The 22,479-nt window shown below is 44.1% G+C and overlaps 1 protein-coding gene across 1 annotated transcript in view; it reads left to right on the top strand.

Moving 5' to 3' along the window:
* The window catches only part of E23 (Early gene at 23), a 91,674-nt gene that overhangs the window by 48,763 nt on the left and 20,432 nt on the right, over positions 1 to 22,479 (top strand). Inside the window, exons 3-4 of the mRNA XM_066739979.1 lie at positions 21,350 to 21,510; positions 21,602 to 21,771. Of these exons, the coding sequence (XP_066596076.1) occupies positions 21,350 to 21,510; positions 21,602 to 21,771 (331 nt within the window). The remainder of the gene's footprint in view (positions 1 to 21,349; positions 21,511 to 21,601; positions 21,772 to 22,479) is intronic.

Genomic DNA, 22,479 nt, shown 5'->3' with positions numbered 1-22,479 from the left:
TGGAGGGGTCGATGGGTGGTGGAAAGGTCGGTGAACGGCCGGGGTCGATAGCCGCGACGCCGGCGAACCAGCCATCCCTCCAACGATTCACAACCCCCCCCCCTCCTCCTCCTCCTCCTTCTCCTCTCAACTCATTTCATCCCCTCGCCATCCACTCCCAGAACCAGCTGACCCACCGGATCTCGCATACGGAACTGCGTGCCACGAAATTTCCAAAATTTTCCCTCTGTCAATTCGCAATTTTCCACGATTTTCTTTTCTCGTTTCATTATTGTTAAATACTAATCATTCAAAAATATATTTTTAAATCCAGCACGGATCACCCGTCGAGGTCAAGCGATTTTTAGCATTGGTTTGGATCAGACGGAGGCAGCTTCCATTGGTTTTTCTTGGGTAGTTATAAATACCGGTAAATTTGCTATGTGTTGGTGAATATCCCAGAGGCGAGCTACTTGCGCGATATTGGCTGCCAGTGGTGATATAACGAGAGTCGTCCGTATGCTAGCTTATCACTTGTCAATTTATTATACGATAGGAGGGAGCCTGTGGCGCAAGATGTCCGTTGGGGTCTCTGAACCCACCAACGCAATCTCTGCCACAACTATCTGCCTATCTCGCGCAACCCCTTCCACGAATCTCTCTCTCTCTCTCTCTCTCTCTCACCTCTTTTAATAAACACAATTCGCTACCCCGCAACGACTTTACGAGAATTCCCCAATGAAACATAAACAGAAACATTTTACACTATTTCGCTGCGGAAAAACTATGTTCCTCCTCGAACGATCCATGTTTCATTCGTAGAAAATGAAAGTAAAAACTGTACACACCATTTTTTCCCTCTTCTCACATTCCGCTTACGTATCGAGCGATTTATTTTTATGTAAATATTGACATACGCGATTCCTTTCAAGACGATCCCTTCCAAAAAAAAAAAGAACTATTGTCTTTCGCGAACCATTGACATTCTATTTGTAGAAAAAGAAAGCAAAAGCTTTTCGTAACGGTAAACACAGTTTTTGCCTTTTCTGTCTCTGTTTACGTATCAAGCAGAGAGTGTGCTCGCATGTAAACATACACAGAAATATTTCCTATTATTTCTCCAAAAGAAAAAAAAACTCTATGCTTCGCGAATGGTTGACATTGGATTCGTAGAAAATGAAAGCGAGAAACGGTAAACACTAATTTTTGTTTACTTTCCTCCGTACCGTTTGCATCGAGAAACGAGTCTGTTGGTACATAAACATAGACGTCTGCTATTATTTTCATAAAAAACCTGTGCTTTTCGAGAATAGTTGGCGTTTGATTTACAGTGGGAAAAAAAGTGAAAGCTGTTTGTAAAACCAAGCACAGTTTTTTTCTCTCCTTTCGAACTCCCATTTACGCATCGAGCATCGAACGTACCAAAAAAAGAAAAAAAAACACATAAACAAAACACATAACCCATAGTTTCCTAAGAAACAACCACGTTTCGGCGAACAATATCGTCATTGGAATCGCAAAAGGAAAACTCAAAACCTCCGTAACGTCGCGCACTAATTTTTTCTCGCCTTCTTCCGTTCTGTTTACGCATCGAGCAGCGACCGTGTTTGTTGCTAGAGCTTTACCGTGGAAAACCGGCCAAGTTCTACGAACGCAAACACGCTCGGCACAATAGAAATACCTTTTCACACGAATTGTTTACATCTCTCTGGCCGATGATTCGCCATTATCAGCCGGATGGCGCTGCTTCGCTGGAAAATAATGGAATTTATCTGCAAAATAATATCGAACGCTGACGATTATGGTAATTTGTCTCAACGACGAGTTCTCCGAGTGCACTACGACCCCCATATATATATATATATATATCGCATCGTTCTCCTCTCGGATCTCGCATCTCGGGCCTACAAACTCTCGCTAAATTTTCCTCGCAATAAATTCCCACCACTTGCTTAATTTTCTTGAAAATATCTCGCTTGGTCCTTTAACAAAAATATTTTCTCCTCGGACTTTGCTCGTATTTGGGAATCGGTAAATCGCTTTATACACATATGCATAGTTCTCAGAGCAGATTCGCAGTGCACGGATCGAAAGTGGGAAGAAAAGCGGTGGATTTGAGAGTAGAATGTGTTTTGAGAATGGTTGTAAATGGGCGGATTGGAGTGATCGGGTCGGGTCAACCAATCAGGAGGAAGGAGATAGGCTCGCTGGACTATAACACACATGTCGCTCGTTAAAGTTGTCGAATGTAACGAGCAAACGAGCTGCGGTGGCTGACTATACGCGACCGAAGCACGAGGTGCTCGTTGCTGCTGGTGCTCGCAGCACGTCGAGGGACGCTGAGAGCGACTCGGGGTAAAACAGATTCCTCGAAAGGTGCTCGTGCACTGCACCAGGCTCTCGTTCTCGCTCGCACTTAAAAAATATTATCACGTGTATCGCGAGTAGGAAGGAGAGCGTGGAGGATCGCGCGTGCAATATAAAGAAGCGATTATTTATCGTCCCTCGGGATCTCCGAAGTTTATTGCCAATCCGAATGATTCTCCTGCCCTTAAGTTTCCTATCGGAGAGTGAATCATATCTGGCCGGACTACCACACGTTTATAGTTGCTTGTTATTGTTCAATCTTCTCCCGCCTCGCCATTATTCTCCACTCAAAACTGCTCGTTAGACCCAAACCGCCACCACTGCCCCATCAATCTCCGGAATTTTTTCTTGAAAATTCCTCGCCTACTCCCACGTCTCATTATTTATTTATTGAATTTCAATTTTATCGACCTGCTCCTTCGTTATTTCCTCTCGATCTCGAGCTGGTTCCTTGACTCGTGGGGTGTATCGATGTTGGGGTTGTTGGGGGTGGAACGAAGATATTAAAGGGACGTTCATTTTGTTCCAAGGTTTTATTCTTCGAGTTCTTCGCTTTTATTTTGATTATTAATTATTGGATTTTAACCTCGACGAGCTGCTCGTTCTTCCATTTCAATCTCAAGCTGGTTCCTTGACTCGTGGGGTGTATCGATGTTGGGGTTGTTGGGGGTGGAACGAAGATATTAAAGGGACGTTAATTTTGTTCCAAGGTTTTTTTCTTCCACGATTCTCCACTTTTATCTTATTATTAATTATCGAATTTTAACTTTATCGAGCTGCTCGTTACTTCGTTTAAATCTCTCGGTCGTACATGCCTGGGTGTTACTGGGTCTATCGGTGCATCGATATTGCACGCGTTGGTGTTGGAAGGAATATTCCAGAGAAGGACGTTTAATTTCGCTCCGAAAGTTTTTTTCTCGAAAAACTCCTCACCCACACTCCCACGTCTCATTATTTATTTATCGAATCTCGATACTATCGACCCGCTCGTTATTCCAGTCTCTCCTTCCTCAACTCTCGCTACAATCTAACCTACAACGCTGCACGGATACACGTCGAGAATCGAACAAAAATTCCCCCCCAAAAAATACCTTAATATCACCTCGAAGAAACATTTCAAACACCTTCAGAACCACCAAAAACCACGTTCATCAAATTCCATCCACAACTGCTCGTTATTCGACGAAAAACTCTTAAAATCGTTCCACAGGAACCATCGGTGCGGAGCGAAGACCGGGACGCGTCGCTCAAACCGGGGGTGGAACGATCTAGCGGCAGAGGAAGAGGGGGAGGGGAGAGGGGGGGGGGGGACGAGGAAAATTCTAGACGGGTCGTCCGACTCTCCGTTGAATTGGGACGTGATTGGGGTCTCGGTTGGACGCTCTCGAGATTGAGGCCACGTGTTCGAAGTAGAAAATCATCGTTAATAGCGATTCCCGTGGAGATTTTACGGTTGCAAGTGCAGGGGCCGCAACGGGAGATCCATTTGGGGCGATGCACGGCCAGTTACGACTTAACCGGCATCGTTCGTGTATACTCGCTGCTGCCGCCGCCGCGCTGGCAAATGGCAATCCGCGCGAGCGAGCGAGCGAGCGAGCGAGCGAATACCAAGGACGAGCATTAGCGGCCGGCACTGCCCCACATTTTAACCACGTCCCATACACATCCGACCCTCGCCACTCTCCCCCCCCTCCCCCCCTCCCTCTAACAATCCTCCAAGGGCCAAGCCCATTGTAAGCGTCAATTTGTTACTTCGATGGAAGGAGCCGAACGAATCTTACAGACACGTCCGACAACATCCCCATAAAGTCTCGCTTTAATAAAAATATCCCGCCGTAAATTTCAACGTACTCGCCGTGCACGGACGCTTCGCTCCGGCGGAGAGCCTCCTTTCTTCTGCGAGCAGACTCTCGGAGCCCCGGGCGAAATTTATGCAGACTCCCAGGGCACCGAGCGCGCTGCGAGAACGTGAGAAGTCTATTAATTGTGGTGTGTGTGGTGCGGAGCCGCATGTGCGCGCTCGCTCGGGATTTTTCCGAAAAGTTTCACTCACCCCCAAGGACGAGCATCGATCGTCCCTCGCGCGGTTAAATCCGAGCCGTTTGCCTCCGCCTTGTGCTCCGCCAGCGTCAATTTGCGCGCCGCTGCCCCGGCGCAGGGGCTCTTCTTCCGCTGGGCTTGGCCGATGCTGAAGAGCACGATGCCTTTTGCTCTTAAAACTCTTCTCTTTACCACGTCGCGAGTTCGTTTTGCACGGATTCTTGCACGCTGTATCTGATGCAGACTCACAGCGACCTGGAATAACGCTGGAGGATGTATAATATAAGGGATTTTGGTCGGATCAGTCGTAGGCTTGGATCTGTATTTTGTTTTGGTAGATTTTTTTTCGTCTAAAAATTTAGAATCGAGTGAAAAATCGTAGTTTTATTTTAGAAATTGTTTCTTGCGTATTTCGTTTACAAATTTTGTTCGAATCGATTGCGAGAATTTTTATGGCACACGTTCGTACAAGTATGTGTACCACGGTGCACTCTGTTCTGTTCCACACTGACTCACGCCTCGATCATCTCATCGCGTATACATTTTTTCGAACGCCACTGCTTTGCCTGGCAATGATAATTATCATAATATCCATAAAGAATTTATCGAATAAATTCAACGAACCGTTCCTAGAATTAATTTAATTCAGCAAGGCGTTTGCGAACACACACGCACACTGGCGAAGAAAAGCCGAGAGAGTGAGCCAAATGAATTACAAGAAACAATTGACCCAAATATACAGTGTTATGGTATACGTGTGTAGCTATATATGCAGATAACTTTTTTTTCTCGTGTAGTAACGAGCGAACGTGCAGAATTCGTGTTTTGAAAACAAGAGGGGGAGGGAGGGGGGGGGGGAGGGGGATATGTGTCAGTGAATTTTCGTACACGTATCGAGAGAATTGTTGCAAAAGGCGAAAGATTTGCTAATCTTTTCCTTCCGAGGTTAACGATCCTTCGGGCCAAGTCGAGGGATTGGGAAATCGCGCGGTTTGCACGGTATTTCCGGTCAACTCGTATCACGTGCACAGGCAGGATAATTTGTGTCGAACGCGTGACCGTTCTGGCGTCGATTTATATACAGGATAGATCGGCCTCTCTCGATGTTTATCTAAATCGCGAGCCAATCTCTCCAGACGCTTTATTACCACCGTAAATAAGAGTTTCTCATGTTTTCTCTGTGTTTGCACCTGCAACGTATACTTACCTCGATAGTATTTGCCTCTCTACCCCCTCCCTTTTTCCACACACCTTCCCACCATGAAAATCTAAGCTAACCATTGCCCAATTTCAGAATTCCCCATTCTTCTACAGCAGTGTAAATAATGCCTTACTTTAATACGAATGCTTCTTCGAGAAACAAACCAACCGATTCGTAAACACTGCTCCTCCTCGTATTACTTACCTAGAATTCTACTACGCCTTTGTTTATGTTTACGTTTCTTCTCACTCTACAAAGTTTTCGATACTCGTGTTATTGTCCGAATCCTAGGAAATCCATAACTCGGGCTTGTTTTTCAAGGCTGTTCCTTTCTTCCAGGAAAAAATCTTCAGGTTTTAAACTGGATAGAAAAGATTTTGTTTACATTGATATTTTTTACAAATAGCAATCGAATATTTCTTACGAACTTCTGTCACAACTCCTCTATAGCAGTTTCACCAAGCTCTTTCACACACCTGTGTCTGCTTACATATATATCTACCTTCAAAATAAAAACGACAATTTCTTAAAAAATTTACTTTTGCTCTGCTGCTCCGCTGAATGCTTGACCTCGCGCTTCTCACCTTGGGAAATGAAATTTCAGCGGTGCGAAGATAAATGGTGTTTGTAGAAAAGGAGTTTGCCAGGGGTAAGAGGAAAATTTGCAGGGAAAATTAGGAAAAAGGGGAGTTTCCTGGACTAAATGAAAATTTCGAGGGAAATTTGAAGAAGTCTCGTCTCTAGCCAGCAAAATAATTCAACAACATTATTAAACCAATTAATTGCTCAATCCTCCAAGCAATACACACGTACAACCTGAGCACACGCACACTCAAGAGCGCTCGATGTTGGAAAACGTTACTCGGCGGGGATAATTGATACGCCAGTGGAACTTGTTTGTAGAATCAAACGAGGTTATTGAACCTTGCGAGTCGCACCGAGCGACCAGATGCATCGTGTTTAGCTTCTGGATTTGCAACGAAGTGTCGTATGTACGAGTGGTTTCCTCATAACGATGTCAAGGCCACGACCCAATGAGAGTTCATTGACACCGGGGCGACCCCCTCGCCCCTCCCACCGTAACCACCCAGCCTCGATCATGCAAAATTTCGATCCTTTCCTCCGCAAAATTCGCAATTTCAACTTTGCACGACCAAACTACGCCTCGCTACCACCACACGCAACATAGTTAAACTATTAGCCACCGAGCGTTAATTACTTTCTATAAGAATGTTTGTATAGCGACCAATGAAATTTACCGTTGGCACAAATTTCTCCAGTCTCGATTACGAGCGAGGTACCGCTATCAAAGTGTTCCAAGTGTTTTCCCAGTTCCGTTAATCGGTCTATCAGCTGATTTTTGCTCGAATTTTCAAGAGCGTCGGTTTTCTCGGGGGGGGGGGGGGCACAATCGTCGCTCGAGTGTTTTTCCTCGAAGAAGCTGATGGCGTCCCCGGGACACGCGCGCTGGAATGCAAAGAGATGTTTACAAAGCATTAGCAAACGCGGCAACGGATTCATAATACCACACGGTTGCAAAATGGATTGCGCCTCTCGCGATCCCCGCGTTAGAGTGCCGCACGCAGCGAGCTGTGTGCGCCAGAAGTGAAAGTAACATTCTAGACACGTGATGCGGCATCGCGATGCACGATGCACGCTGCACGCTTCGCGCCACGCCGTCGTCCGTCCGTCCGGCAAACGACGGAAAAAATCAACACATCTATAGAGCACGCACGCACCTACAGCTATACCCTGGCGAGTTCATAGAACTCTACGCTGCATTTCAATTTCAACCTCCTTGCCCGTTTGTCGGAGGATCCTTCAACTTCTTTCCGAGTGGTTGGATTTTCGTTGAAAAACTGCTCGACCTTCGTTATTTTGTCCTTGAGAGAGGCAGGCGATACAAAGGCGCGAACGTCGATTTTACTCCGTTGGGACCAGAGTGCTCCATTCTCGATCATCGAATCTCGAAACGCGACTCTGTCGAGTCGCAATTTAATATTTTTCAGAGGAGCTTTAGGTGAGTCGGTTTTTACCGCTTACGTCGCGTGAATCTTGTTTCTAGGGTCGAAATTGATGGCAGAGTGTGAAAATGGAACGATGGAAATGTCGAGAATAGTGTGTTTTTAGGTTCGACGCGTTGTTTGGTGTCAGGAACGTTTCGGCGAGATTTCTAAGCGATACGAGGAAAACGCAAGGTTCTAGGTTTACGAGTGGAGCAGAGATTCGCGAAACGAGTGAATTTTCATCAATTTTCTGCCACCATTCAACGTCCTTCCATCGAGTTCCCGAAACTTTGTCCCGATTCCTTTCGTCCCACCTTCGATCTCCGCACGGATGCGACTTTGTTCGCACAAAAGACCGGAAAGTGGGATATCGTTGATTTCCATTTGCCGCGATTTTTCCAGTCCATTATCGAAGAATTATCGACTGCTCGGCGATAAAATCATTTTGGCGGAACGGAATATCTCGCGGGTGCCCACGCCCGCAGCTTTTATTACGGCAGCGTCGTTGCCCACTTGGCGTGGGCCGTCTCGCGCGTTCCGCTAGATATATCTCATCGTCCTATTAATCCTAGAGCAACAACTCTCCTGTCGTAAAAACACCCAGCGCCTGCCTGCCTGCCTTCTCGATACTATTTGCATTCCAACTTTATTCAATCTCTCTCTCTCTCTCTCTCTGTTCTCCGACTCCAAATTTCCTCTCCACTTGAGAGAGAGAGAGAGAGAGAGGCCCTCCATGGACAAACCACCTTATTACACAAACTCTCTCGATATTCGCCAAAACTCTCAACCGCGCGATATTATCTCATAAAGTTCCCCGCGAGAACTTTGGATCGATATGTGCAAACCTCGCGAATCATGACGAAACGCACGATGCAATTCGATGCGATATAATGCAATCTCGCGGAAAATAAGATCCAACGAGACTTACGATGAACGTAGTTGAGTTTTGATATAAATTACGAGTGTGCGGACACTAAATAAGGGGGGGGGGGGGGGGGAGCGAGTGCAAAATGGAAAGGCATTGGGAGAAGCTCGTACATACGGCTCGAGTGCGAGGAGACTTCCGGTTTTGGCTGCAGGCAGGAAACGTGACGAGGCGTCTATGCTACATACACATATACATATCTATATAGGTATAAGTGGTCGAAGAATCATAGATCGGGTCATGGACCCCTGAGAAGCTTGACGTTTTCAGGGCGAAAAGTCCAAGCCGGAACCTCGGCGGTAGCAATCGGGAGTGGTCCGAGATACTTTTTGCATCCCCCTCCCTCCCCCTGCATCACGGTCTCAGCCGGAGACACGCGAAAGAGGCAGTAACCACCGCACGCGGAAGTGAACGGCATCGGGATTTTTCGTCCCAGAAAATATACTGCGTGGGTGTCGCAGCCTGGATACTTGGTCCGATGCACTCGCGACACGGTCACTCAACCAGGTAACTCCCCCCCCCCCCCCCACCCCCACCCCACCAACACCGACCACCCACCTTCCTTCCTCCAGCACCGAGCGCCATCCACCTACCGATTATTCCCACTCCCCCCCCCCCCCCCCCCCCTCCTTCTATTTTCCTCGGCACTCTCGTGGTGGTCACGTGCCAACGTCCGGCACGTGCAACAGAATTTTCTGGTTCTCTCGTTGTATCGAGCCCAGTACTGGACCCGATCGAACGTACAACCGGCGAATGGATGAATGAACGCGCGGAGGGAATTTTCCTGGAAAGAGTTCTGGAGTTCTTGGGTGTATAGAGCCCCCTGCTCGAAGCACTCTAAAAGATAAATTTTATATAAGGGTTTTTTTTTGTGGAATTATTAAAGATTGAATGTAGCGCGAGATGTTTTGAGAAGGTTCTATGTAATGTTTTATGTCTCTTGTAGTTGCGGAGACACGTGTCTTCTTGTTTCGGAGTCTTTAAGTGCCCACTTTTGTGGATAATAAAGCGAGTTCTCTTGTTAGTAGACGAGAAATGTGGAATAGGGATTTTAGACTTTATGAGGGAATTGGAGAGATTTTTTTTTGTTTCTAATAAAAAGTTTTAGGTATAGAACACTTTTCGAGAGTTCTATATTCGAATTTAGGAAAATAAACAATAGTTGTGGAGAAGATTGAAGTTGGAGTTGGAGTCTTGGAAATGAGAAGAAAAGGTGGACAATTAAATTGATGTACGATGATTCGATACTCGAGACTCTTAGGCTGGTATTCGTAGTCATTATTCATGTTTAAACTCGATTTGAGTATAGGATATATTTTTTTATCACAATTAGGCCTGAGAATATTGATAAGCAGTCTGTTTCATTTAGCAGGATTTAACTATCGAATAAGGTTCTTTAAATTATTTAAAAGACAGTTAATAGTGAAATCGAATAAATAGCTGCCAAATCGTTTTCAATTTTTACCAAAAATGGCTTTATAAATTTCTAACTTACAATCGACACCCGTTACATTATTAAAAAACTGAGGATCGAGTTTGTGCATTGCAAGATTAAATATTGGTCACTGCATATATATAAAACTCGAAGAGCCAAGAAATGGCAAATTCTTATTTTCACAATTTTTGTACGAAACCGTCTTTCCTTAAATTTTCAATCCACTCCACACGATTCCCCCAAATACACGAGATTCGAGTAGCATTAGTAGCAATGGTTGGTAAATTAAAGACCGAGTATTTTTAACAAGAGTGTACATAAAAATGCAATTATAATTTAACATTGAAAAACCAAAAACCCAGTGTATACCTAGCAATATTAAACAATAATCACACACACATACAAAACTGAAGAATCCACGCGAGATATCAAATTCTTACATTCCCAATTCCTCCACCAAATTTCTTAAATTTTCAATCGACTCCACACGATTCCCCCAAACACACGAGACTCGAGTAGCATTAGTAGCAATGGTTGGTAAATTAAAGACCGAGTATTTTTAACAAGAGTGTACATAAAAATGCAATTATAATTTAACATTGAAAAACCAAAAACCCAGTGTATACCTAGCAATATTAAACAATAATCACACACACATACAAAACTGAAGAATCCACGCGAGATATCAAATTCTTACATTCCCAATTCCTCCACCAAATTTCTTAAATTTTCAATCGACTCCACACGATTCCCCCAAACACACGAGACTCGAGTAGCATTAGTAGCAATGGTTGGTAAATTAAAGACCGAGTATTTTTAACAAGAGTGTACATAAAAATGCAATTATAATTTAACATTGAAAAACCAAAAACCCAGTGTATACCTAGCAATATTAAACAATAATCACACACACATACAAAACTGAAGAATCCACGCGAGATATCAAATTCTTACATTCCCAATTCCTCCACCAAATTTCTTAAATTTTCAATCGACTCCACACGATTCCCCCAAACACACGAGACTCGAGTAGCATTAGTAGCAATGGTTGGTAAATTAAAGACCGAGTATTTTTAACAAGAGTGTACATAAAAATGCAATTATAATTTAACATTGAAAAACCAAAAACCCAGTGTATACCTAGCAATATTAAACAATAATCACACACACATACAAAACTGAAGAATCCACGCGAGATATCAAATTCTTACATTCCCAATTCCTCCACCAAATTTCTTAAATTTTCAATCGACTCCACACGATTCCCCCAAACACACGAGACTCGAGTAGCATTAGTAGCAATGGTTGGTAAATTAAAGACCGGGTGTTTTTAACGGGAGCGTATAAAAATGCAATTGGTTTAACCGTGCAAGAAATTGGATCGCATCCTGATATCGAGTAATAACTGTAATCGAATGGCTGAAAGAAAACGTCGCGCTGTATACATATATATATATACACTGTTGGATCGGGGCGGCCAATGGCGAGGCAGTCGAGGCTGAGCCGCGAGGCTGCTGCACGGTGCTGGCTCTCTCGACGCAACCTTTCTCTCTCCCTCTCTCGCGTTGGCCGATTACACGAGCACCGGTATAAATAGAGTATCGCGCCCGTAAATACGGCTTTCCCCGCGTAATTCCACTGGCCACGGAGTAATTTCTTACAAAGTCCGTCTACCGACGGCTTCGATCACTGTTTTTAACCGCAAACACCCTGCTCCACCCCTTCTTCGCTTATTCACTCTTCCGCTACCGCTCTTCTAACGCAATATATATATATATATATATATATAGCAGTGGGTCGCTATACAGACACTACAACGAAGAAAGAAAAAGAGTTGAACAGTCAATTTACCAATCGCCACGGTGCCCATTGTTTCGCAATCTCTTCCATTAACCCCTTCGGTCTCTGCCGCCCCGAAACTAACACTACGCTACACGCACGGTGTAGTACACCATTTCACCATTGAATTCAACACACGTTCATTAATCGTCCTAACGAAGACGCGATTCGCAAATTTAATACCGTACACAATTTTCTAAAATCTTCCTGGGAATTATTTGCACTGAATTTTTTTATCGATTTTAATTAATTTATAATTATTGGAATAATTAGCTGATTAACGGAAACGATGAAAAGTTTTTTAAATCGATAAAGAAAGTTAGAGTTGATAAACTGTGAATTTCTGCAATTTCTGCATTTTTGTCGATTTTCGTTCTTTGTGAGATTCTTATTGGTTCACGCGGATGTAGGATGGACAAAGGGTCGCGCGAAGGAATGAAAATTCGCGAGAATATTCGGTTAAAGTCTCTTTGCCACGCGGTTGGAGCAAGAGAAATCCAGACGGAATTGGGTCAGTCGGCCAATTGGAAGTAACGAACCCTGCGCCAACGTGTAATTTTCGAAATGAGTGCATTGTCTCCCCGCTGCACCTGGCCACTCCCCCCCCCCCCCTCCTCCTCCTCCTTTGCCCCGCGCATCACCACGAAGGGAGCCCTATTAACCCGCGCCGAATTATTTTCTTACGAATATAAGCACCGCTCGAAACTCGCGTACACTTTCTCCGACCAATTATTATAATCGTCGTATCGGTTCTCCAAGAACGAGCTTTTTCAGCTTTTCGACGGATTCGATCCGTCGAAAAGCTCTTTTCTTTGTTCTCCAGAATTATATATATATGTGTGTTGCGCAGAAATTACGTCCTCGTCTCGTTCCGTTTTTTTCTCGTCCCCTCTCGCGTACCCCGCGCACTGCGAGTGTATATTATTGGCAGCAAGATGGCGGCGTAAAAATGAAAACGATAGAAAGCTACTGCGGTTTGGCCGGCGTGATTAAAAAGTCCATCGCGGACAGATGCACCGGAGCTGAACTTTCACGGAGAAGGATCTTTCACCGCAACGAGCTCCTCGATGCGTGCAGCGAGAGATCTCCGGTCGAGCCAGCACAGCGCCGTCGGTAATTAAAAATTCGACATTCTTACAACTCGATCCGCGCAGAGTCCACTCTGCTCTCAGGGTTTCTCGTTTTCTGTTCGCTTCGATCGCGAGAAATACGTCGATTTGCAGGTTTTTTTCTTTTCACAGAATCCGCTAAATTTCGTGACTCTTCAGGGTTCGAACCGAGTGTTCGTTCCTCGATTTGCACGCGTTTTTTATTTTCCCAGGATCCGCCAAATTTCAAAACTCTTCAGGATTCGAACCGAGTGTTCATCACTGACTTTGCGATATGGATTTTCCCGTAAGTCCGACTCGTTCTTTCAACGATTTTCGTTTCCATTCTTCGCGCCGTTTCTGTATTAATTACAAGCGTCAATGATTAAGCGAGTTTCTATAGCCGAGCAAGATCGAGTGAACGGGGAGTGAAATATTCATTCTTGGCTCTTGGTTGAGGCTTTTCGTGTCTGGAACGTTTTCGGAACGTTCCTGACACCATAAACGCTACGCAGGTTTTTAAAACGTTCGTTCCTCGATTCCCACCGAGCATCCACGAGCCCCTTCGTCGCCGCCTCGTTCGAGAAGGTTTGCAAAAGTTGACATGACGTCACAGCGAACTCTCGACAATTCCTCGGCGCTTTTGCGCACTCGATTCTGCGTTCGTGTGTGCTTACGCGATCGCGCGAAACAGTCGGACGTATAGGTCTCTGGGTTGAGCTTGTTTTCCAACGTGCCGTTGACCTCATCCTGTCAAACAAACGCTTACAAATACGACCACGTATGTGCAAAAGACCCACTCGATTTTCCCACTTTTCCCTCTTGCCATTTCCCTTTTCCTTCCTTTAAATTTCAACAATTATTATCTTTTCTCTCGATATTTTCTCACGTCGCTAAATTATTCACTCTGTACATAGTATTATTGTTAACAATCTTATCGATTGCCAATGAATAAAATTTCTTACACTCCGAATGGAATTTTTATCCCTCCCTCTTTACATGATTCAAAAGAATTCCATCGATTCGAATAGTTTATTCTGCTATATATATATATATATTTATTTATTTATCATAAAATTTGTCGTTTCAAACATTTTCATCGATCCAGACAGCCATGTTGAATTTTACTTCCGAGATGAGAGATTCGACGTTTTTTTCACCTTCCTGAGACATTCCGGCAACTTTCTTTCTCGTTTTCTCCTTAGCGGCCACGCACACAGTGGTACAAAGAAGGCCGCGTGAAAACACGGAAAATTCATCTCTCTCGTAGGTTTTGCCAGTGCAGCGAGGCGTGCCTCGATTGGGAAGAAGGTAAAAAGAGGAGGGGGGGGGGGGGATTCTTGGTGCTTTGGATTTTCCAGCTAGTGGAACGTTCTCGATGCATCAAGTAGGGCCTGCAATTATCTCTCGGCAGCCCGAAATATTGTAATCAGGCTGGAGAGGCTTTTCGCATCCCGAAATTGCACGGCGCTCGTATAATTACGCAATATTACAGGACGTCCTCTCGAGCTTTTACGTTTTACGACGCCAACAACAAATTCGACCCGCAATTCCCATTACATCCAACGTGGGAACGTCATTTTCATTTCTTTTTCTCTCTTCCTGTACTGTCCAACTATATATATATATATATATATATAATAAATCAACCCATTTTCATCGTAAAACACAAAATTTTTAACGATAAACTTTTCGCGATATTCGTAAAGTTGAAAAAAGAATTTTCTCAAAATTCAAAAACGAATTACAACCTTTTCGTTTCTTTCGGTTCCTGTACAGCGCGAAAATGACGAGACTGACTACAAACTTGAACATTTTCCTTCGTTTTACACATAGTAAACCATTTTCCGTACACATTCCCCTTGTTTGATTCGCCAGTGAGCCAGTTACGAAGAAATATATAGAAGAAGGAAAATGAGCGAATACGTGGTGTATACGTTAAACGGGGGGAAAATCAACGATAGGTCACGCTCTAACAAGGCAGATGAAATTTCGTCACGCGACGCTAAATAAACACCGCTGTTAATTTTTGCAACGCTCCGATGCATTCCCTCGTCACTTCTACCCTTCCCCGGCGCCCATTTTTGCGCACCCCTTTGGGGAAGGTTCAAATTGCTTACGTACGCGAAAACTCAAACAACCGTTTCGTTAAAGGGAACAAAGGGATGTTTTCGATAAAAATGTAAAGGCAGAACGGTGTGTCTCCTTTGACCTGCATTATGAATTCATTCGCGCCGGGCGCGACGCGACGCGACGCGACGCGGCGTGGAAAATTGAAGAAGAACCAGGGGGATAAACCGAGCGACTTAATTCCAAATTAAATATTGCTGGAGAGACGCCAGTTGAAAAAAAAGAGAGAAAACCTTTGATAAAGAGAGGCTCGTCGCGATAAAATTTAACAAACGACGCAAATATCGCACAAATCATTTTCACTGCTCACGCGATATACCGTTGGGCGGCTCGAATGAGATTTAAAGCCTTCGTCTGGGCTGTTAAAAATAAAGAAACTGTCTTTTCCGAAGACCGTAAAAGCGCTGTAAAGTCTATTCTGGAAAAGTCGAGGAGTGATTTTTCTCCGGGGAGGGGGAGGGGGGGGTGAAGGGAGGATATCCTCCAAAGTTGCCCAGGAGTCGCCGGGAGGTGGTGAGAAATAGAAAAAAACCAGGGGACCCTCCCCCCCCCCCCCTCCCCTAGGGGCGAACCCGCCAAGAATATCCATGGGCCGATGACCCGTATCACCACTGCACACACATGTATATAGCTATATATTAGCGGTACCCACACGACTAACGAGAAACGATTACGTTCAAAGTCTTCCATAACCTTAAAATGACCGTAAACACCAATTTCCCGAGGGTTGGACGGAATACGAGAAACACAAACATGAATTTTGTATACAAAAGACACAATAGCATCGACGTAAACACTTTGGTGTAATAAATGTAAACACAGCTGTAAAGAATTAATTTTCTTTGTTAATTTAGAGTATAAAGACTGTACGAAGCAAGAAAAAAATAAAGGAATAAACAAGAAATCCGAGATTACGTTGAGAAGCAGCGCGTTTGCGCAATCGATTTGCAAAAGGTGAAGAGAAAATCTCATTAGAAATTCGCGATAAACAGTTATTAGGCGTGGGAGTCGGTGGTATTGGGAGGTACACGTAGCTAGCAATTATGACGTTATCCATCAGAGACATCTGATCCATATCAGTGATCTCTCTCGGACCCGTAGATATCCACGTCGATCCAAGCAAGGCTCGCGAGCGAGCGCGAGAACCGGCAATTAAATTTTCCATAATCGTGCGCGTAACATTGCTGCCCTCTACTCTTTCCAACAACACGCTTTATAACGTGTATATATATATATATATATATCTACGCTACTACACGTATATAGCTAACGTGGGCTGATAAAGTAGGCAGCACCGTTTACGCGGCTGCCCAACGATGCGTCATCGCGAAAAACACTCTTCCAACGCGGATTCTCCTTCTTCGATGGGAAATCCAACTCCTCGACGTTGTTGTATTTCGAAGAGTCCAACGACGAAGGCACCGAGTCGACGCGAACGAAAACAGAAGAAGACCTGGAATGTGCAACGCGCACAGCACTGGTAACTGTATCTCTGGTCCAGGAGGTCACCGTTACGGGCAAACCCTCTTCCCAGGAAACGCGCGCCACAACAACAACACAGTCTATATAGTTATACTATTGACAGAATCGCAGTACTTGGAGCCACGACACAATAGCCACGCCCAAATATCTCGTTGTGCTCGCTGCTCTTGTGTTTCTTCCCTCGGCCCCTACCCCCTCCACGAAACCTACATTCAACGAGCGATGTTTACGTTTCACGCTTTGTTGGACGAGTGGTCTAGGAACTCGATGCTTCGTCGCTCCGCGCTTATTTATTTCTTCTCGGTATTTACTCGATCCCTCCTTCCAATGTACCCAATAAAAACACAAATAAACACATCGCGCTTCAATACCGTATTCTCCACAGTACACGATCAAAGTCAAAGCTACCTAAAAATTATTCTCCACCATTTTCAACATTTCCAACCACCTTCCCCACCCTATGACGTCACGCGAGTTACGTAGCGGGATCCACGCCGCTTCAATAAAATCTTCGAGTTTACAGTGGAATAAATCTCAGAGACAATCCGTTTTAAATCGCTGCGATCATTTTATCACGGTCCGTGCTTGAGTTACGCGTAATATATAGTACACGGGAGAGATTTACGAGGTGCATTATCGATGATTAATCTATTGGAAAGCACGGAGCGAGTGGTTTTGATATTTCTATGATCGTTCTAAGGTAGAAAGCACATTAGCGATGCATTGTAATCTCGCCTGCGATAGCGCTGGCAGATAAGGACCGTCCGGGTTCGACGAACTGATTATATTAGCGCGAGAGTAGCTGGAGCTGCCTCTCGCGGAGTTCTCATATAGCCTCCTTACGGTGGCTCGCCGTGTGTCCGATAAGCCTCCTCAGGTGAGCAAACACCAAGCTGCTGCTCCGCCGCGTTCCAGTGGCCCGATCAACGACCAAACACGCCGACGCCGCTGCTCTCGCGAATTTCGAGTGCTCGCAATTGCGAAACACCCCATTCGCCAACTTGTCGCCGCGCCAAATACCCCAAACTAATCCCGATAAATTTCCAAACATCATCGGTAAAGCTCCCAACAATCTCCCGAGAAATTCCTCCGTCTCCTCCGACGAGAAAAACAAGCGGAGACTGATCAATTTGATCGTTCAATTGCAAATTCGTAAGCCTCGTTCATTGGTCCGACTAGAGTCTTTTGTTTAAGAGGAAAATGGGAGATATTTTTCTTGTTATTTTCATAGGTTTCTGGCGATAAATAAATTTTGAAACATTTTTATTAGTTTTTGCCAGTTTTAGGATTTTTTCAGATATTTTGTTATTTTATCTATGAATCAAGTTATTCCTCGAAATTATGATCAACTTAGGAAAAGAAATTAAATTTAATAAGCTTAAAGTTTGAGACAAACGAACGCAGAAGTATCTTAGGTTCACGTGTTTCGTATTTTAACAGAATTCCTGAAACTAGTAGTGATAAATTTCCAAACATCTTCGTAGAGTCTCGCAATAATCCCGAGGATTACTCTTTGAACAAGAGATATCAAGCACCTCGATTACTAGCAATTTGTAATTTTCGTATGATTTACGCAGATCAATTGAGAATTTTCCAAAATAACTCTGCTCTTCCCCCACCCCTTTCCTAGGGTTCTCAACAAATACCCTAAATTAATCTCGATAAATTTTCAAACGTCTTCGTCGAGTCTCCGAATAATCCTCGGGATTACTCTTTGAACAGTGAGCAATGTGAAACTTCATTAATCGCGATTTATAATTTCGAACCAACTCTATCCCCCCTCCAATTCTCTATATATACAAATACCCCTAATTAATCTCGGTAAACTTTCAAAGATCGTCGTGCGATCCCTCGTCGATCCTCGACCGAGTGCGGCTGAGAAAATGGCGGAAAATCAGTTTGGCGCTCTAAAATGGAGTTCTTAGCGATTATTTGGCAAATTTCCGTGAGCAACGGGACTTCCCCCCCCCCCCCCCCCCCCTGACCAACTTTTTTTATCGCCATCCAAAAAAAGAAGCGGAGATGTCGGCGTTGGAATTTACGAGCCGTCGCGTGATAAAAGAGATCCGTAATCAAACAATTTTCGCGTCTATTTACTGCTCTCGTTAAATCGTCGGAGATCCACGAGACTCCCCCGATAAGCGTCTCGCGTTCTTTGGAAACAAACTTTTCCTTGCGAAATTCTCTCGGCTATTCTTAACCGGCGCGTGCAATTCCGATCGATCGTGTTTGTTGTCGCGTAACGATGCGGCGAGTTGGCAGATTTTTCGTCCATTTTCGCGGCCCGAGTCTCGACACGCCGCGCCGTGGGGGGGAATCGAGTAGCGTTGACCCGATAAATTCTCTCCGGACGAGCGAAACTCGAGTAACCGGCAGCGTCCGAGTCGGTTTTCGAGTGGTAATGATCAGAAGGGAGAAGACATTGAGAGAGGGGGGGGGGGGTGAGAGAAAGACAGTGAATTTGCCTGTAAATATAAGAAAACTTTAACGAAGACACGAATGACCTTCGAAGGTCGATCAAGGCCAAATCCATAATTTCTCCGTTCATCCTCTCCTGGAAGCCTCGAAAATTTTGTCAGAAATATTCTCCAGACACGTCACCGATAAGAATGCAACACATCCTGTATATTTATTTTTAATCCATAATTTTACGTCCCACTAGACTCTTCTCACTGGCTTAACCGCAACAGTGAAATAATTAGCGGAAGAATAAAGGGGCAAGCAGAGAAGTAGGGCCGTCAATTCCAACATACATATATATATATATATATATATATATGAGACCCATTAAAACGAAAAGAAGATTTTTCGCATTCGCGTACCGAAAATTTTTTTCGCAAATTTTCGTGGCGGAGGTTAGAAGCGACGAACGCGAAATTCGTGCGCGGAAAACGAATACACCAGTAGCGTTGACCCGAGCGAAATGCGAATAACCAGCAGCAGAGGCAGCAGCCGGAGCTGCGCCAGCGGCAACACCGTCCAAATGGGTTTTCGAGCTGTATAGAGCAGTGGCTAGAGGGAAAAAGACGGAGAGGGTGCGAGAGAGAGAGAGAGAGAGAAAAGTTCATTGACCCGAAGCAGCGGGCTTCTCGGACTTTTAGTTTATTCATCCGATCCGATAAAAGCGAGAGACCTCGGCCCAGATCGAATCTCCATTCGCGAGATCCATCGATCCGTGCAACTCGATCATTTGCATACCGAAACATCGATACATCCCTCTCTCTCTCTCTCTCTCTCTCTCTCTCGGACTTGCGCACGCACGAACGTTCCCCCTCCCATTTTTCCACACCTCGCCAATTCGATCATCCAATTATTACCTCATCCTTGCTTATTAAGAAATCACAACGTCACTCGTCCACATTGTTCACGTCTCTTCTCTAATTTTACGCTCCGTTCGACGTGGCGCCTAATTTTCGAATTTTACACAGTACAATAGTGAAAGTAGACTAGGGGGGGGGGGGGGGATAATTGGGAAGACTGCGGGCTTTCGGTGTCCGAGGCAAAAAGTTCAACGAACTCGCAACGAACCGGGGATCAAAGGGTTAACTCGACGAATCGGTTGATTTTGTTCATAGGGGAGTGGTGGGGGTCGGGGTTTTCGCGAATCGACGATTCCAACTTTGAGGGAGTTGCGAATGGTCGGGGATAAGAGCAGCGATTGGTTTATTAAAAATTAAGACGAGATTCTAATAGAATCGCATGATTTTTTCGAAAGTTCAGATTCCAGGTTTTCATCAATCGCCTAAACTCCTGATTTACCCATTTTCCCGCCCATCGAATGTTTTATTCAATGGGAAACTTTTAAATTATAATAGAAAAAAAAGTATTTTTTTTAATCACAAGGCGAGAAGACGAGAGAACGAAATAAAAGTCCCTGCGAGTTCAATGAACTTGGATCCGACCACTTCAGTGTTTAGCGGGGTTAATTCGAACACCAGGCGTGTATCTTATTTCCCGCGAGATTGACCCCGCCCGAAATTTCCCCTTTGAACCACTCGACCCATGCTAATTGAATAAGAAATTATCGCCTCGACAAATTTCCATGCAAAATCATCCATCATTGTCCTCAGCTTCTTCTTCGGCTTCTTCAGCTTCGTTCCTAGAAATCTCATCTCGTATCAATAAAACGTGTAATATTTTATTGATTTCTTTTTCCCGTTTCTTCCCAACGTCGATCCTTCCACCGGTCACGCAAACCCAATGGCCACGTTCGAAGAATTCGAATTTTATTCGGTGCTGGCGCTAGACTTTTGAACGCCGCGAGTTAATCGCTGACACGAAATAGTTCATACGATACGTCATTGTTATTATCGAGTCCGTCCTATGCGTGGTGCGCCAGCGACACACTAGAAACAACGACGCAATTCGCTTTGCTCCAACGCGAACTAGTTACGAATGGAGCGGACCTAGAAACTGTATGGATGCGGGATATACCGCTGTGTGCTAACAATAAGACGGGAAGTCGTGTATCTGACAATAACAAACTTTTGGCAAAATAAACAATTTCTGACCCAGTAACTTATGAGATTTTATTTTTATACGATAAATCCTATTATCGTAGGTGGTTTTCTGATCAAATTGTGCACAATGTCCTGATAGAATATATAAATACATTTGATATGGTTAAAAAAATTATTATTCAATTAAATAATAAATTGAATTTAATTGATATTTTTAGTAATGTTTATGTACATCCTTCAGATTGCTTTAATAAACTTGTAATTACAGTGATTCTTTTGAAAATAATTAATATTAGTTTTCAAGGTCGATCAGTATCGATTTTTGTGCAATTGAAAAATGTTAATAAATTGAAATAAAAATACACAAAATATAAAGTGTAAATTTTTGGTTTTCCAGAGTGGAAAGTTCGGCCCTACAATTGGTGTGCCCGCTGGATTCTCGTCCGGTGCAGCTAATCTTCAGGGGCCTTCAGGTGGTGAAAGAGAAACGCGCACTCCTGAGGGACGTTTCCGGTGTCGTTAAACCTGGAGAACTGCTCGCCGTTATGGGACCTTCCGGTAAATACAGAGAATTTCTCTTCGCTCTCGCTACGTGTTTCGCAACTTTAAAAAGAGTATTATTTATTAACGAAGTGACGAATTTTTTCAGGCTGTGGCAAAACGACGTTGCTGAATTGTTTATCCGGCCGCGTAGGCTTGGACGGTGGGGAAATTTGGCTGAACCGAGAAAGACTCACGAAAAGATGGCGCCGGAGGATCTGCTACGTTCAGCAACAGGACGTTTTCTTCCCGGATCTCACTTTAAGGCAGACCCTCGAAGTAAGTTCCATTCGGGAGGAACAATCTCATCAGGACGGAATCGATCTCGACGACTGCTTCCATCGTCGAGGATAGCACTATTTTTGTCCCATCGTTCGCACGCTAGAAAAGAAGTCACGATAAAATTCTGAACGCGATGGAATTTGGTCCCAGACGTGCGAGTCGTTTCACGAGCAGCGCTATGAAAGGGGAACGCCTCGGTGGCAAAATATGCATCGATAACGCGAGAGTTCTCCAAGGAATTTGGACGCTTTTTATAGGGCAATAAGGAGAAAAAATCATGCAAATCAGCCCAGCACTTTGAATAGAAATTTACGCATATTATCGTGGCGAATCATCTTGGACTTTACAAGGCCTTCCTGTTCTATTTCTTTTTTTTTCTTTTTTTTTTGTAGTGTTTTATCGAAGTAGAGTCGAGTACTCGTGTGTGTATCCCTTTGTAGCATTTCGTATACTTGGGATTCCTTATGTTATGAAAATTAAAGCCAATAATAAGGACTAATTCGATTCACTCACTGTCCTTGATTATTTTTAAAGTGCAACAATTTTCACCTTCCAAAGTCTTTAATTTGGCAATAGATTAAATTCAAATTTAAATAAAATATTTCAAGATACCATTGGTGAGATATAGATTTTATGCTTTAAGAAAGTACCATGAGCAAAGTTTGTGTAAAATGGATTTGTTCCAATTTCAAGTAGAGATACTCA

This window comes from Prorops nasuta, unplaced genomic scaffold (assembly GCF_024137725.1).
Source record: "Prorops nasuta isolate Cenicafe-Biocafe unplaced genomic scaffold, Cenicafe_Pnas_1.2 PNAS00022, whole genome shotgun sequence".
NCBI lineage: Eukaryota > Metazoa > Arthropoda > Insecta > Hymenoptera > Bethylidae > Prorops > Prorops nasuta.
The sequence above is the reverse complement of the archived record's forward strand: the minus strand, read 5'-3'. Positions and strand labels throughout refer to the sequence as shown.